This window comes from Nerophis ophidion, linkage group LG27 (genome assembly GCF_033978795.1).
Source record: "Nerophis ophidion isolate RoL-2023_Sa linkage group LG27, RoL_Noph_v1.0, whole genome shotgun sequence".
Taxonomy (NCBI): Eukaryota; Metazoa; Chordata; class Actinopteri; order Syngnathiformes; family Syngnathidae; genus Nerophis; species Nerophis ophidion.
Genome location: NC_084637.1, coordinates 1,290,674 through 1,308,385, shown reverse-complemented (window position 1 = coordinate 1,308,385; position 17,712 = coordinate 1,290,674). Strand labels below are relative to the sequence as shown.

General features: G+C 43.7%; 1 protein-coding gene across 5 annotated transcripts in view; it reads left to right on the top strand.

The window, feature by feature from the left end:
• Window positions 1-15,243, top strand: part of LOC133544138 (arf-GAP with GTPase, ANK repeat and PH domain-containing protein 1-like) — an 88,673-nt gene extending 73,430 nt beyond the window's left edge. For all 5 annotated transcript variants that reach the window (XM_061889219.1, XM_061889218.1, XM_061889220.1 and 2 more), the window contains 2 exons: window positions 8,633-8,737; window positions 15,043-15,243. In XM_061889219.1, the coding sequence (XP_061745203.1) occupies window positions 8,633-8,737; window positions 15,043-15,228 (291 nt within the window). In that variant the 3' untranslated portion in view covers window positions 15,229-15,243. The remainder of the gene's footprint in view (window positions 1-8,632; window positions 8,738-15,042) is intronic.
• The last annotated feature ends 2,469 nt before the right edge of the window (window positions 15,244-17,712 follow it).

Sequence of the window (17,712 nt, the reverse complement as noted above, 5' to 3'; positions counted from 1 at the left end):
TCTTTGTCTGTGTGACATGTGACTGCTGTTTGACCCTCAGCTATGAGGCTGATGTGGCGTCTAATGAATGACCTCATCTGTCTGCCTGCTATCTTTCTTTCCTTTCAATCTGGAGTCACATTCCAGTTTCCCCACCTGAGCAGAGCTCTGATGCTCAGCAGCGCCTTTGGACATTTTTTGGCGGTTAACAAATGACGTCATCTCTGTCAACCTTCCTGAGATCCCCTCTGATGCCGACCTTTTCCTAAGCACCACGCCGCAATGCTTCATAAGGCGGGGAAGTGCCAAGTGAGTATACCTGTGGACATATTTATTTCCCAACGTAGAGACCTTGCGTGCGTCATTCCTGCCAGCCAGTCCCAGAGGCGGAGCTGGCGGAGGTCTGTAATGAAAGATATTAGCCATCAAGAGGCTGGATGTGCTGTTCAATTAGCTTCTCCTTCATGCTAACTGATGGCACGCCATGCCCGGGATAGAAGATAGTCCACATGAATCTGCTGATGTCTCCTGTCTTAAACCACTTGGACAATCCAGCATGACGAATGTTAGCTGCTGGCCTACGTGTCAGACCTTTTCTGACTATTACTCTTGTCTCTGCGCTACCTGACTCCGCTTGGGATGGTCTCCTGCTGGCCCACTATGGACTGGACTCTCACTATTATGTTAGATCCACTATGGACTGGACTCTCACTATTATGTTAGATCCACTATGGACTGGACTCTCACTATTATGTTAGATCCACTATGGACTGGACTCTCACACTATTATGTTAGATCCACTATGGACTGGACTCTCACACTATTAAGTAGATCCACTATGGACTGGACTCACACTATTATGTTAGATCCACTATGGACTGGACTCTCACTATTATGTTAGATCCACTATGGACTGGACTCTCACTATTATGTTAGATCCACTATGGACTGGACTCTCTCACTATTATGTTAGATCCACTATGGACTGGACTCTCTCACTATTATGTTAGATCCACTATGGACTGGACTCTCACACTATTATGTTAGATCCACTATGGACTGGACTCTCACACTATTATGTTAGATCCACTATGGACTGGACTCTCACTATTATGTTAGATCCACTATGGACTGGACTCTCACTATTATGTTAGATCCACTATGGACTGGACTCTCACACTATTAAGTAGATCCACTTGACATCCATTGCATTGGTCGCCCAGGGACGGGTCCCCACATCTGTGGTCCTCTCCAAGGTTTCTCATTGTTATCCCATTGTGGTTGAGTTTTTCCTTGCCCTGATGTGGGAGGATGTCGTGGCTTGTGCAGCCCTTTGAGACACTGGTGATTTAGGGCTATATAAGTATAAACATTGATGGATTTAAGGCACATAGGTAACATGACTTTACTGTACATGAAGATCTGTTTAATCCCACAGAAGACTTTTGTGGTGATGCTTCTTAGTACTGACATGCATTCCAGCTGCGAGACGGCCTTTAGTTCTCCGCGGGGAACCTTGAATTTGATGAGTGGAGTTAGTTTCCAGAACAAATTTCCAATGTTTTTGGTGACTCCAACATGGACATTTACCACCATTGTCGTTTGTTCATTTTCAAGTAAAATATTACACATTTTCAAAATGGAGAGAATGTTTAATTTGGTGATTTTAAAGTTTTTTTGTTGTATTATTTAAACCAAAACCTTTGTTAAAGGTTTCCTGTTATGAGGAATATATTATAATGACAACAAGTTAGACTTCCTTAATTAAGCATCTATGGGGCGGAGCCAATTCAATTCGAATACCAATTCTTTAAATGGATTGAATCGAAATTCCAAATGGATAACTTTGCAGAGGCCTGTTATTCAGAGGAGAGACTCGGGTGAGGGACGGGGGACATTCTTCACATTGTGGTCAGTCAATGACAGGACAAACAAGCCATCACGCTCACCATGGACATCAGACAGTCTCCAACCAGACTAACGTGCTTCATGTTTGTATTGTCGGAGGATGCCAGAGTAGCCCTAACAATCTTTTTTAGCACCACAGTTGTGTGAGGATGCAGTTTTCCTGCTCTTGTGTCTACTACACCAAAAGTGGCGGTCACCTGGGGCCCGCTGCTCCTTCTCTTGACCACCGCTGTCTTAAGCAAAGCACCTACCTGCTCTCCTCCTCCTCCTCGCCGCTGCAGACTGCTCCCTTTCCTTCCCGGCTGGACTCTATTAATAGTCAGTGTTGGCGTGTTAATGTTGTCGAGGTCCAGTGAAGTGACACGCGTGGCAGCGCCGCTTTAATTGCTAATCAGTGGACAGTTTTATCCGCCACCGCCGCCGCCGCCGCCTCCCATTACCCCCGTCACTCCTCCCTTGGCCGGGCCTTTCTCCCCCGCCATCTACACGACCTTCCTGCTCTCTCACCTAATGAACGGGACACAAATGAAGTGTGGGCGGCGATGGCTCGGCCTCTGTGCTCAGTCAGCCGCAGCTGATGTGCGTAGGAGCGGCGGCTGCAGGAGCGGCGACGTTAACAAGCCTGAAGAGGCAAGAAGTCAGACGAGTGAATGGCGCTGCCAAATTCTGGAATGTTGGGAGCTTGTTAGGGCTTTGCACTCATGAGCGCAAGATGGACAATTGCATGATTAGAAAGATTCAAATGCAATGGGACTCGTCTGTGGACGTTTTTGGATCAAACATTCTCTTCATTGGACACAAAACATTTACCAACAGAAATAGACTGTGTGGTGTGGATCTTGGATCTACAGCAGGCGGTGTAGGTCCAAGGCCAGGAGGATAGTGAGGGACTCTAACCACCCAGGCAAGTGCTACCAGAGTCTCATGGCCGACATGCAGAGACTCAGGAGGAGCTTCTATCTCGCAGCCATCAGTCTGCTCAACTGCATCGCTGATTGACACTTTATCACAATTGCACAACAATCACTTTACTTAGCACTGTAATTACCAGACTACAGTACTCTTCATTCAATGACTGTCAATAACGTAAAAACAGGAGTATGAAGAAGTCCTACTAACTGCCAAAGAACTGTAGACACCTTCATATTTGTTGCTTCCTATACTGTACGTACTCTTACACTATTTGATCTTGCACTGGTACTATATTTGACTACTGTACTTCTACTTGTACTGATACATCTACTGTAACTTATTGTGCAACTCATTGTCTTGTCATCAATTTACATCAGAGATATTCACATTTTGGGTATTTTTTTGTATTTACTGTATGAGATTCTGCAACTAGTGTTTGGATCCTACTGTACGCAATATCTGAAGAGCAAGGAAGAAAGCATTTGACTGTGGTGTAGTCTGAATGTGTTGTTGTCCTGCACACGTGGCATTGACCACACATGTCTTTGTCTACAGGGATTGTGTGTTGTTGTCCTGCACACGTGGCATTGACCACACATGTCTTTGTCTACAGGGTATGTGTGTTGTTGTCCTGCACACGTGGCATTGACCACACATGTCTTTGTCTACAGGGATTGTGTGTTGTTGTCCTGCACACGTGGCATTGACCACACATGTCTTTGTCTACAGGGTATGTGTGTTGTTGTCCTGCACACGTGGCATTGACCACACATGTCTTTGTCTACAGGGTATGTGTGTTGTTGTCCTGCACACGTGGCATTGACCACACATGTCTTTGTCTACAGGGTATGTGTGTTGTTGTCCTGCACACGTGGCATTGACCACACATGTCTTTGTCTACAGGGATTGTGTGTTGTTGTCCTGCACACGTGGCATTGACCACACATGTCTTTGTCTACAGGGTATGTGTGTTGTTGTCCTGCACACGTGGCATTGACCACACATGTCTTTGTCTACAGGGTATGTGTGTTGTTGTCCTGCACACGTGGCATTGACCACACATGTCTTTGTCTACAGGGTATGTGTGTTGTTGTCCTGCACACGTGGCATTGACCACACATGTCTTTGTCTACAGGGTATGTGTGTTGTTGTCCTGCACACGTGGCATTGACCACACATGTCTTTGTCTACAGGGTATGTGTGTTGTTGTCCTGCACACGTGGCATTGACCACACATGTCTTTGTCTACAGGGATTGTGTGTTGTTGTCCTGCACACGTGGCATTGACCACACATGTCTTTGTCTACAGGGTATGTGTGTTGTTGTCCTGCACACGTGGCATTGACCACACATGTCTTTGTCCACAGGGTATGTGTGTTGTTGTCCTGCACACGTGGCATTGACCACACATGTCTTTGTCTACAGGGTATGTGTGTTGTTGTCCTGCACACGTGGCATTGACCACACATGTCTTTGTCTACAGGGTATGTGTGTTGTTGTCCTGCACACGTGGCATTGACCACACATGTCTTTGTCTACAGGGTATGTGTGTTGTTGTCCTGCACACGTGGCATTGACCACACATGTCTTTGTCTACAGGGTATGTGTGTTGTTGTCCTGCACACGTGGCATTGACCACACATGTCTTTGTCTACAGGGTATGTGTGTTGTTGTCCTGCACACGTGGCATTGGCCACACATGTCTTTGTCTACAGGGATTGTGTGTTGTTGTCCTGCACACGTGGCATTGACCACACATGTCTTTGTCTACAGGGTATGTGTGTTGTTGTCCTGCACACGTGGCATTGACCACACATGTCTTTGTCTACAGGGTATGTGTGTTGTTGTCCTGCACACGTGGCATTGACCACACATGTCTTTGTCTACAGGGTATGTGTGTTGTTGTCCTGCACACGTGGCATTGACCACACATGTCTTTGTCTACAGGGTATGTGTGTTGTTGTCCTGCACACGTGGCATTGACCACACATGTCTTTGTCTACAGGGTATGTGTGTTGTTGTCCTGCACACGTGGCATTGACCACACATGTCTTTGTCTACAGGGTATGTGTGTTGTTGTCCTGCACACGTGGCATTGGCCACACATGTCTTTGTCTACAGGGATTGTGTGTTGTTGTCCTGCACACGTGGCATTGACCACACATGTCTTTGTCTACAGGGTATGTGTGTTGTTGTCCTGCACACGTGGCATTGACCACACATGTCTTTGTCTACAGGGTATGTGTGTTGTTGTCCTGCACACGTGGCATTGACCACACATGTCTTTGTCTACAGGGTATGTGTGTTGTTGTCCTGCACACGTGGCATTGACCACACATGTCTTTGTCTACAGGGTATGTGTGTTGTTGTCCTGCACACGTGGCATTGACCACACATGTCTTTGTCTACAGGGTATGTGTGTTGTTGTCCTGCACACGTGGCATTGACCACACATGTCTTTGTCTACAGGGTATGTGTGTTGTTGTCCTGCACACGTGGCATTGACCACACATGTCTTTGTCTACAGGGTATGTGTGTTGTTGTCCTGCACACGTGGCATTGACCACACATGTCTTTGTCTACAGGGTATGTGTGTTGTTGTCCTGCACACGTGGCATTGACCACACATGTCTTTGTCCACAGGGTATGTGTGTTGTTGTCCTGCACACGTGGCATTGACCACACATGTCTTTGTCTACAGGGATTGTGTGTTGTTGTCCTGCACACGTGGCATTGACCACACATGTCTTTGTCTACAGGGTATGTGTGTTGTTGTCCTGCACACGTGGCATTGACCACACATGTCTTTGTCTACAGGGTATGTGTGTTGTTGTCCTGCACACGTGGCATTGACCACACATGTCTTTGTCTACAGGGTATGTGTGTTGTTGTCCTGCACACGTGGCATTGACCACACATGTCTTTGTCTACAGGGTATGTGTGTTGTTGTCCTGCACACGTGGCATTGACCACACATGTCTTTGTCTACAGGGATTGTGTGTTGTTGTCCTGCACACGTGGCATTGACCACACATGTCTTTGTCTACAGGGTATGTGTGTTGTTGTCCTGCACACCTGGCATTGACCACACATGTCTTTGTCTACAGGGTATGTGTGTTGTTGTCCTGCACACGTGGCATTGACCACACATGTCTTTGTCTACAGGGTATGTGTGTTGTTGTCCTGCACACGTGGCATTGACCACACATGTCTTTGTCTACAGGGTATGTGTGTTGTTGTCCTGCACACCTGGCATTGACCACACATGTCTTTGTCTACAGGGTATGTGTGTTGTTGTCCTGCACACGTGGCATTGACCACACATGTCTTTGTCTACAGGGTATGTGTGTTGTTGTCCTGCACACCTGGCATTGACCACACATGTCTTTGTCTACAGGGATTGTGTGTTGTTGTCCTGCACACGTGGCATTGACCACACATGTCTTTGTCTACAGGGTATGTGTGTTGTTGTCCTGCACACGTGGCATTGACCACACATGTCTTTGTCCACAGGGTATGTGTGTTGTTGTCCTGCACACGTGGCATTGACCACACATGTCTTTGTCTACAGGGTATGTGTGTTGTTGTCCTGCACACGTGGCATTGACCACACATGTCTTTGTCTACAGGGTATGTGTGTTGTTGTCCTGCACACGTGGCATTGACCACACATGTCTTTGTCTACAGGGTATGTGTGTTGTTGTCCTGCACACGTGGCATTGACCACACATGTCTTTGTCTACAGGGTATGTGTGTTGTTGTCCTGCACACGTGGCATTGACCACACATGTCTTTGTCTACAGGGTATGTGTGTTGTTGTCCTGCACACGTGGCATTGGCCACACATGTCTTTGTCTACAGGGATTGTGTGTTGTTGTCCTGCACACGTGGCATTGACCACACATGTCTTTGTCTACAGGGTATGTGTGTTGTTGTCCTGCACACGTGGCATTGACCACACATGTCTTTGTCTACAGGGTATGTGTGTTGTTGTCCTGCACACGTGGCATTGACCACACATGTCTTTGTCTACAGGGTATGTGTGTTGTTGTCCTGCACACGTGGCATTGACCACACATGTCTTTGTCTACAGGGTATGTGTGTTGTTGTCCTGCACACGTGGCATTGACCACACATGTCTTTGTCTACAGGGTATGTGTGTTGTTGTCCTGCACACGTGGCATTGACCACACATGTCTTTGTCTACAGGGTATGTGTGTTGTTGTCCTGCACACCTGGCATTGACCACACATGTCTTTGTCCACAGGGTATGTGTGTTGTTGTCCTGCACACGTGGCATTGACCACACATGTCTTTGTCTACAGGGTATGTGTGTTGTTGTCCTGCACACGTGGCATTGACCACACATGTCTTTGTCTACAGGGTATGTGTGTTGTTGTCCTGCACACGTGGCATTGACCACACATGTCTTTGTCTACAGGGTATGTGTGTTGTTGTCCTGCACACGTGGCATTGACCACACATGTCTTTGTCCACAGGGTATGTGTGTTGTTGTCCTGCACACGTGGCATTGACCACACATGTCTTTGTCTACAGGGATTGTGTGTTGTTGTCCTGCACACGTGGCATTGACCACACATGTCTTTGTCTACAGGGTATGTGTGTTGTTGTCCTGCACACGTGGCATTGACCACACATGTCTTTGTCTACAGGGTATGTGTGTTGTTGTCCTGCACACGTGGCATTGACCACACATGTCTTTGTCTACAGGGTATGTGTGTTGTTGTCCTGCACACGTGGCATTGACCACACATGTCTTTGTCTACAGGGTATGTGTGTTGTTGTCCTGCACACGTGGCATTGACCACACATGTCTTTGTCTACAGGGATTGTGTGTTGTTGTCCTGCACACGTGGCATTGACCACACATGTCTTTGTCTACAGGGTATGTGTGTTGTTGTCCTGCACACCTGGCATTGACCACACATGTCTTTGTCTACAGGGTATGTGTGTTGTTGTCCTGCACACGTGGCATTGACCACACATGTCTTTGTCTACAGGGTATGTGTGTTGTTGTCCTGCACACGTGGCATTGACCACACATGTCTTTGTCTACAGGGTATGTGTGTTGTTGTCCTGCACACCTGGCATTGACCACACATGTCTTTGTCTACAGGGTATGTGTGTTGTTGTCCTGCACACGTGGCATTGACCACACATGTCTTTGTCTACAGGGTATGTGTGTTGTTGTCCTGCACACCTGGCATTGACCACACATGTCTTTGTCTACAGGGTATATGTGTTGTTGTCCTGCACACGTGGCATTGACCACACATGTCTTTGTCTACAGGGTATATGTGTTGTTGTCCTGCACACGTGGCATTGACCACACATGTCTTTGTCTACAGGGTATGTGTGTTGTTGTCCTGCACACCTGGCATTGACCACACATGTCTTTGTCTACAGGGTATATGTGTTGTTGTCCTGCACACGTGGCATTGACCACACATGTCTTTGTCTACAGGGTATGTGTGTTGTTGTCCTGCACACCTGGCATTGACCACACATGTCTTTGTCTACAGGGTATATGTGTTGTTGTCCTGCACACGTGGCATTGACCACACATGTCTTTGTCTACAGGGTATATGTGTTGTTGTCCTGCACACGTGGCATTGACCACACATGTCTTTGTCTACAGGGTATGTGTGTTGTTGTCCTGCACACCTGGCATTGACCACACATGTCTTTGTCTACAGGGTATATGTGTTGTTGTCCTGCACACGTGGCATTGACCACACATGTCTTTGTCTACAGGGTATATGTGTTGTTGTCCTGCACACGTGGCATTGACCACACATGTCTTTGTCTACAGGGTATGCTGCTGAAAAGGAGCGGCAAGTCTCTCAACAAGGAGTGGAAGAAGAAGTATGTTACTCTCTGCGACAATGGGCTGCTTACCTACCACCCCAGTCTACATGTGAGCTACACACACACACCCCAGTCTACATGTGAGCTACACACACACACACCACAGTCTTTATGGCTTCTTCTTGTACTCTTCTATTGTCTCACTTTGGTCTGATGAACAAATCATCAGGAATATTTTGTGCTAATTGTCGCATGTCCTTGGCTGCTGTACGCTGTCCATTTATTTTATTATTTCAATTCGACCAACACATTTGCTGTCATCATAACGGGCAGGCTAATTTATGTCTGGTTGCTATATGCGGGGGAAAAATAATATCCTGTTTGCCATTTGTGCGACAACAAAATTTAAATGAACAATTATTTTGTCACATAGTGGACCACCGTTGCCTTTTGTTTTAGTCTCATAAATTAACACGTTGATGGCAACAAGAATGCTAATGAAAACTCTTTAACACCACTATTATTTTTATGTTCTCTCTACATATATATATATATATATATATATATATATATATATATATATATATATATATTAGGAATATAACAGTACATGTATTTGTATTGAACCGTTTCGGTACGGTGGTGTACCAAACAAGTTTCTTAACCAAAGTCTTAACAAGCTGCTTTGCTTCTTCAGCACCCAGCATTGTCCCACCCACACAACCATGTGATTGGTTACATATAAAGCTGTAACAGCCAATCAGCAATGCGTATTCAGAGCGCATGTAGTCAATGCTTCAGCGTTGAGCAGATAGGTGTTTAGCAGGTGAGCATAAGGCAGCGTACTCTCCCCAAATAGTAATAAACACCTCCCAGTCACAACTACTACTAACATCACTATGAGCCGTTTGACCTTCTAGAAACTTAAACTGCAGCTCAGCTCGCTCGCAGTTCTGGCTTGAGGTGAAGTCTAATTAGTTTTAGCGTAACGTTAGCTAATTTTGCGGGGTGTGTGTGTGTGTGTGTGTGCGTGTGTGTGTGTGTGTGTGTGTGTGTGTGTGTGTGTGTGTGTGTGTGTGTGTGTGTGTGTGTGTGTGTGTGTGTGTGTGTGTGTGTGTGTGTGTGTGTGTGTGTGTGTGTGTGTGTGTGTGTGTGCGTGCGTGCGTGTTTTACGGACAGAAAAGCTTTGAATGGCAGGGTCCCTGCTATCACATGTTGATAAAAATATAACATTTACATAATAAAAGTCAACTACAGGCTTCCCAAATGCTGTAATAAATGAAGCATTATGAGTTGACATGAAACTGTTTAATGTTGCACTTTTTATATGTAGAAGAAAAGTTTTGTCATTATATTTAATCTGAGCAACAATTTGAGGCAGTTTATGTTTTGATTCACGTGGGCAGAAGTATTATAGTGTTCCTAATGTTAAAAGGATAAAGCCATTGTTTACAAATTTGGTAAATAAATAACCAAAAAATTTACATTTTGTGTTTTTTCTTACTGTACCGAAAATGAACCGAACCGTGACCTCTAAACTGAGGTACGTACCAAACCGAAATTTTCGTGTACCGTTACACAGATCCGCTCGACATCCATTGCTTTCCTCCTCTCTAAGGTTCTCATAGTCATCATTGTCACCGACGTCCCACTGGGTCATTATTGTCACCAATGTCCCACTGGGTGTGAGTTTTCCTACCGAGGATGTCGTGGTGGTTTGTGCAGCCCTTTGAGACACTAGTGATTTAGGGCTATATAAGTAAACATTGATTGATTGATTGATATGGGGTGTAACGGTATATGTATATGTATGTATGTATGTATGTATGTATTCAGGGTTTCCCACACATTTATTTATTGGTGGCAGCCCGCCACGAAAGAATTACGGCCGCCACAAATAAATAAAAACAAATTAAATTTTTATTTATTATTTTTATTATTATTTTTTTCGGCATTTGACTCGCTCGACCACTCATAAAATCAGTGGGACTCTGTCTGTGAATGGAGCTTGTAGTTACATATTATATAAATATGTATATAAAGTGTTGTAATTATATTCCAACTCCGCGTTCTTCTTGGTCATCGCCGCTGCCGCCCCCCATTAGTTTTGTGTGACTCTACACATTCGGGTATGGATCCGATACCAAGTCGTTACAGGATCATACTTTGGTTCTCTTGTGTCCAGGGACCTATTTCCTGAGTAACAAAAATGAAAAAAGATTTGATAATAAAAAATATTGATGTTATCATTGTAGTATCAACTATATAAAGCTCAGTATTTGGTATGGTTAATGGATGTTTGTACAAATCCACCCATTTGTTTACCTTGAGGAGCGTGAGCAGTTAGTTCTTGTATGCTCCTATGGTGTGAAGTGAAGCATGTTTGGATATTCCTCATCCTGCAGAGATGATACTTGTAAGAAACACACTTTATTTGTCGCCACGTAGGCAAGAATGATTCATTTGGAAGTAGCTAAAACACTAGCGAGGGACGTTGGCCGCTAGCAAATTATGTTTTAAAGCGCAGCTTCAGTGTTTATAGCTTTGTCTTTTTCCTTTGTTTCAAAGCCAAAATATTTCCATTTCCCCTCCTCTGTTTTAGCTGTTTCTGCTTGCAAGTGCTTTGTTTGTGTGTACTGACTAACTTGCATCCCGGCTCATATTACCAGCAATGTCACCATGGCGCACCATCATGTGCATGAAGGAAATAAGTAACACTGTTTTTCAAAAGTAGTATTGTTCCTTTTGTAATTGGTTACTGTAGTACTGTGTTACTTTTTAGTGGCGGGATGACATAGGACTGTAGCCAATACAGTCTTGGCCTGTGCAACATGGCCAAGTCCTACAATGACAGGAATGTGATTAATCCTTACTGGTTATTAATGATAACTGACACTATTTATAGAATTAATGTACAATAACAACAGCAGACTTGAGCTGATGGAAGAAATAATAGGTTGTGGCTGGAATTGTCATTTTGCGCAGGGGCCACCTGGGGCCAGGTGTGTGTGTAGTGGGAGTCTGATGAATGGCAACGTAATCTATTGACAAAAGACTGATTTCTGCATTCATTGCGACTTCCCACTGCTGCCCAATGTCAACTTGTGTCTCTTTTGTGCATTAATCCACGTCATCGTGCTCCACCGTAATACTGCAATTTTCCTGACTTGATGAATTAGTCATATTTCAAATTGTGTAGCCAGAGGTTGTGGGTTTAATTCCCTCTGAGCTGCCTTTGCAAAAGCCAGAGCGAAAGCTTGCACGTCAATCAGTCCTTGGAGCAGCTGAGGCAGTAAATCAGTGGTAAAAGCCATCACTTAACACATCAGCACACGCAAAGCGCCTGCAGCACAAAAACACTGGTTTTCTTGCGCAGTCTATTGTCAATTAGTGTGTTTGCAGAGGCTAATCGGATGAAACTCAATCAGCGCCGCTAATTGCCCAACTATGTGCAAAGAAATCACATTAATGCCGCTAATTAGGTAGTTGGCGATGACGCCGCCTTATTGGCAAGGAAAGTGTGAAGCAAATATTGTGTTACTTTTAGGTCACTCAGCAGCAGCCAAGATGGCAAAGGAGTGTTGGTGTTATGTTGACACTCTCCAGGCCTTCATCTTCACTTCTCGCTTATACCTCTATTTGAAACTTTTTGTTTTTTTCTATACCTGCACTGTTCCACAGCTTCATCATGCAGTATGAATGGACTCTAGGCCTTTTTTGCCAAAACTAAGTGAGTCTGGTACCATCCTCCTGTTCAAGTTGTTCTTTCTAAAGTTACAGTGTATGCTTTGAAAAGGGAAAACACATAAGAAGGAACGAAAAGAGCGATAGAGAATAACAACAGTCCCAGAAGAGAAGAATCTGGTCATTGCTCTGAATTACAGCAAGCACTTTCTTCATCGCACCATTTGTCTACTGCTTTATGGGCCAGATAAGCTTCGCCTTCAGGAAATAGTCGAATCTGAAGCTGGTATGTACATGAAGTGAGAAGAGCAAGATACAGCAACAAGCAGTCAACTTGCTGGCTGGTTCGTGCGATGATGATTGAGGAGTAGCTGGCATCTGCTTGGTGCAGCAACAACTGTGATGTATACAGGATTCAAAAGTGTTTTTTTTTCTTGCCAAATCACTTTCTCTTCTACGTCTTCGTCAGTCTTGCCAGAATAAGCTAGATAAGTTGGGATTCATGTTTTTAAGGCCTCTTCTGCACAAAGGTTATCCAGGATAAATCCCACTGAACCTTATCCTTGTCCGCAACCACACGATGGTCGTTTACGACACCGCCCCCTGGCGTCGCTTCCTCTCCGCGAACTCAGTTTGTGCAGGATCAGTGAGTCCATATGAAGCGAAGAGCCGGAGATTGAAGAAATAGACGGCACACTTACCCGTGTAAAAATGATCCGAGGAGGGGAACCTTAAACGCTGGCTTAGTGCGGCTGAAACGGGGCTCAGGCTAAATAATGATTGGTGTAAGGGCTTCTCCTTGTGGACATGTAGACACAGCCTAAGATGTCAGCGCCTCTTGTACACGCTTGTACTTTGACCACCTGCTGTCCAATACACATACGTCCTGGACGCCACGCGGCGACAGGACAACTGGGCCCATGATGAAAGCGCCGCCATGCAAATGGAGACTCAATTACCTCGGTCAATCTGTCGGAGGAATGTGCGTGTGCGTGTGCGGAGGGTTTACCCAGTGTGCTGCTGGCTCCATGGCTCTCTGGTGGCTTGTTAAGACGCAATCTCCAGCACTTGGCTTTCAATTGGTCTTTTGTCAGCCTGAGCATGAAAGAGCGTGTGTGTGCTGTGAGGATTAGACTTTTACATCTGCCAGAGCCTTTCATCACATGAGCATGGACACCAGCAAGACGTGCTTCAACTAATCTTCACTATATCACTGATCACATCTTTTTCACCGACTGTGGCATTTTACAATCACCTACTCTAGCATTTCACAAACATAAAAGCCGAACAAAAAAAGGGCCGGCATCCACATGTCGGGCGAGCGTTGACAACCAGACAGAAGGCTGTGGTTTTGTTTTTCATCTTAAGCAAACTCCCACAATGCAATGCTCCTCCTGGATCATCGCAGCACCTTCCTGGTGCACGAGAAGTGACTTTCAATGTGCAATATTTAGTCCAAGCTCAGTGGTCAAACTTGGTCTCATTCAATAAAGTGTCCACTTAAGTCAGGAGTGTCAAACAGGTTTTCATTGATGTCAGGTTCAAACACTGATGACATCTATTAAACAGACAAGAAGCAAGGAATCATGCAGAGACAGAGTTCAATTTTGCTCAATGAGGAGAGACGTTATTGGGCTGTACTCTTAGTTACAGATCCAAACTACGCTCCAAAGTCCAGCCCACGTGTTTCCTCTATTTATTTCGGAGGTCCCTGGTTACATCACTGAGGCTGTCGCTGAGGGAAGGGGGGTAATCTCAGCAGCCCCAGTTAGACACAATATATGTGAATGTGTTGACACTTGTGATATCACCGTCTCTGCTCTGTCTGCGTCATGTTCGGCCTTGGCGGTCAGCAGGCCGATTCAGGGTCTGAAAACACTGATACGAGACGACTCGCTTTGCACAGATAAAAAAGTACAACTTCAGCACAATAGATAATAACTATAGCAACAGCTTTTAAGCATAAGAGTTGTGTAATAACTTATACATAAATATTCTAACAATTGAGGGCCACGCCGTAGTTTTGGCTGCCATCAGAGGGCCACTTTTATAGAGGACCTTTATTTAACCAGATAAGAAACCCATTGAGATCAAGATTTCTTTTAACAGTCAATCATTTACGAATTTGCCGATGCATTTTATTATTAATTATATTTTTTTATGCACACTTTAAAATAAAAAACAATCTGTTAATTTCACAGTAAAATTCTAGTCACCATTTTTTTTCTTTTTCTTTATTGATTAATTTATTTTTTATTTTATTTTTTTGTGGTCACCATTTTTTAAGGAAAATGTACAGATTTTTTTAAACATTACAGTAAATGGAAAAACATTATTGATAGGGAAATACTGGCAGCTTGGTTGCCTGAATCTTACTGTAAAATGTAAGTTGTTTTTTATTCTGGCAAATGAGTTGCCAGGTTTTTTTTTATCATAAATTAACCGTGGTACCATTTTTCCATTTACAGTAACAACCGTAGATTTTACAGTAAAAGGAAAACCATTTTTATAGTATGAACAATTGAGTTTTTTTTTTTTTAAATGTAAAGTTTTTAATTAAATATGCTGAAAAACATTGTAAATTTTACTGTGAAATCTATTGTCCTTTTTAGTTAGTTTTGGTTTAGATTTTCGTTCAGTCGACAAGCGCTTATGCTGAGTTCCACTGGAGGGAATGGTCAGCATGTTTGTGTCGACACCTAATGTTATTTCCCCCCTCATTCTCCTCAGGACTACATGCAGAATGTCCACGGTAAAGAAATCGACCTCCTCAGGACCACCGTCAAGGTGCCGGGGAAACGGCCCCCACGGGCTGTGTCTACCTGTGCAGTTATGCCCAGCCCAAAAAGCAACGGTTTGACCAAGGACATGAGCATCCTGCAACTCGGACAGACTCCAGGTGAGGTTGATATCTAGACCACACCATCGTGGCTCGCTAAGATAAATACCATTATGGAAAAAGGAAATTTGTGCTTGGTTTTTTTCCCTTGATTTGATTTATTACTGCTGATAGAGTTGATTAAAAGCCTGTGAAGGCTTCTTAACAAGAGGGACACATGTCCATTTATTACACATGCACGCACACACATTTAGGAGGCCGAGCTAATAGCATGAATATTCATTGAGCCGTGCTCCTGTACTAATTAATGTCGTGAATATTAATGTAATCAGACACCAAATTCACTCTGCCAGCAGCAAGAAATGAGCTGCAGCCGGGGGCTTAGTGGCAGGGAGGGGAGGGAAGACTTCCTTGACTCTTGGACAACACCACCTATTAGCACTAGTCTGCTTTTCCACTGGGTCCAAGTCCTCACTCTGGTTATGCTCAAGGTTATCATGTTGGTGGTTTTCAATTGAATGTTGCCTGTCGTTCACAATCATTAAATACATGACCACTGATTTTGTTTGATTTTTTAATACATTCTACATAGTAAATAAATGTGATCAAAAGTCAGCTTACAATGGAGCCGTTCTAGTCTGCCTATAAAACCCTTTAAAACAGCCTTTTGTATTCAAGATGTGAATATATATGTCATGTAGTTACAGGCACATTTATAATATTTCATATTTACTTTGGAGATGTCCGATAATGGCTTTTTTGACGATATTCCGATATTGTTCAACTCTTTATTACCGATTACGATATCAACTGATAGCGATATATACAGTCGAGGAATTAAGACATTATTATGCCTAATTTTGTTGTGATGCCCGCTGGATGCATCACACAATGTAACAAGGTTTTGCAAAATAAATCAATTCAAGTTATGTAAAAAAATGCCAACATGGCACTGCCATATTTATTATTGAAGTCACAAAGTGCATTATTTTTTTAACATGCCTCAAAACGGCAGCTTGGAATTTGGGACACGCTCTCCCTGAGAGAGCATGAGGAGGTTGAGGTGGGCGGGGTTTGGTAGTGTCTATTGTAGCGTCCCAGAAGAGTTAGTGCTGCAAGGGGTTTTGGGTAGTTGTTGTGTTGTGTTTATGTTGTGTTACGGTGCGGATGTTCTCCCGAAATGTGTTGGTCATTCTTGTTTGGTGTGACTTCACAGTGTGGCCCATATTTGTAACGGTGTTGGCGTTGTTTATACGGCCACCCTCGGTGTGCCCTGTATGGCTGTTGACCAAGTATGCCTTGCATTCACTTGTGTGTGTAAATAGCTGTAGATATCATGTGATTGGGCTGGCATGCAAAGGCAGTGCCTTTAAGGTTTATTGGCGCTCTGTACTTCTCCCTACGTCTGTGTACACTGTGCGTTTTAAAAAAGTCATACATTTTGGCCCTATGATGAGGGGCGACTTGTCCAGGGTGTACCACCGCCTTCCACCCGCATGCAGCTGAAATAGGCTCCAGCGACCCCAAACGGAACAAGCGGTAGAAAAAATGGATGGATGGATAAATTGTACTTTTTAAAACCGATATCGATAATTCCTGAACCGATACCGATAATTTCCGATATTACCGGTATATTTAAAGCATTTATCGGCTGACAGTATCGTCAGCCCGATATTATCAGACATCTCTAATTTACATATTTTAAGCATACTTATTTAGTACATTAATAAATAAAATAAAAGCATCACAACATTTGCGTTTTATTAACAGCACTGATTATTGCTTCATGAGAGCCAACAAACATAATAAAACATCACTTACTGTACAAGGTCTGATGTCATCAGGATACTGACTGCTAGTTCATATATTCCCATTTGGATGAAGAATGACTCGTAATCCTTGTGGAAAAAAAACAAATGTCTTTTTGTGTCGTCTAATTCCGGGTCTAGATTGGCTGTTAAAGTGTCCCAACTTGTCAGATTACATCCTAGTCTTTTGTATTATCCAAGCCATGGACATGATTTATAATCTAGAACAAAGTTTTGTACGAGGAAGCAGCTGATCAGTGGACATGTCAACATTGGCACACAAGCATCACTAATAACAATATCACTAATACTTGCTTGTTATTCAAGTCACAAAATGTAAATTAAGTATTGTTGGCACTCTTTGGATGGCTTTTATGGGCGGAATAGAGGACTTGGCATTGACTTTTATTTACGCATATTTGCGTGTTGGAATGCACTGAAAACCTGACATCCATCGTCATGACTTTCATCATGATTGTCAACAATCGTCAAAAATAGTGCAGTTCCTCTTTAACAGGTTTACTTCATGTGTACACATTATGACATGTCTAAATAGGAGAAGGTTAAAGCAAAGGATGCTTAATCCGACCACTTCTCTGACTCTCCGCAATTACCAATAAATAGTCTGTTAACCTTTTCTGTCCAACATGTTCCAATGTCACCATTTTCTAAGAAGAAAAGAAAATGTTATATGAGAATACATCAGTAAATTATAAGGGTTATAAACATTGTATTTAATAAATGCAGAATATA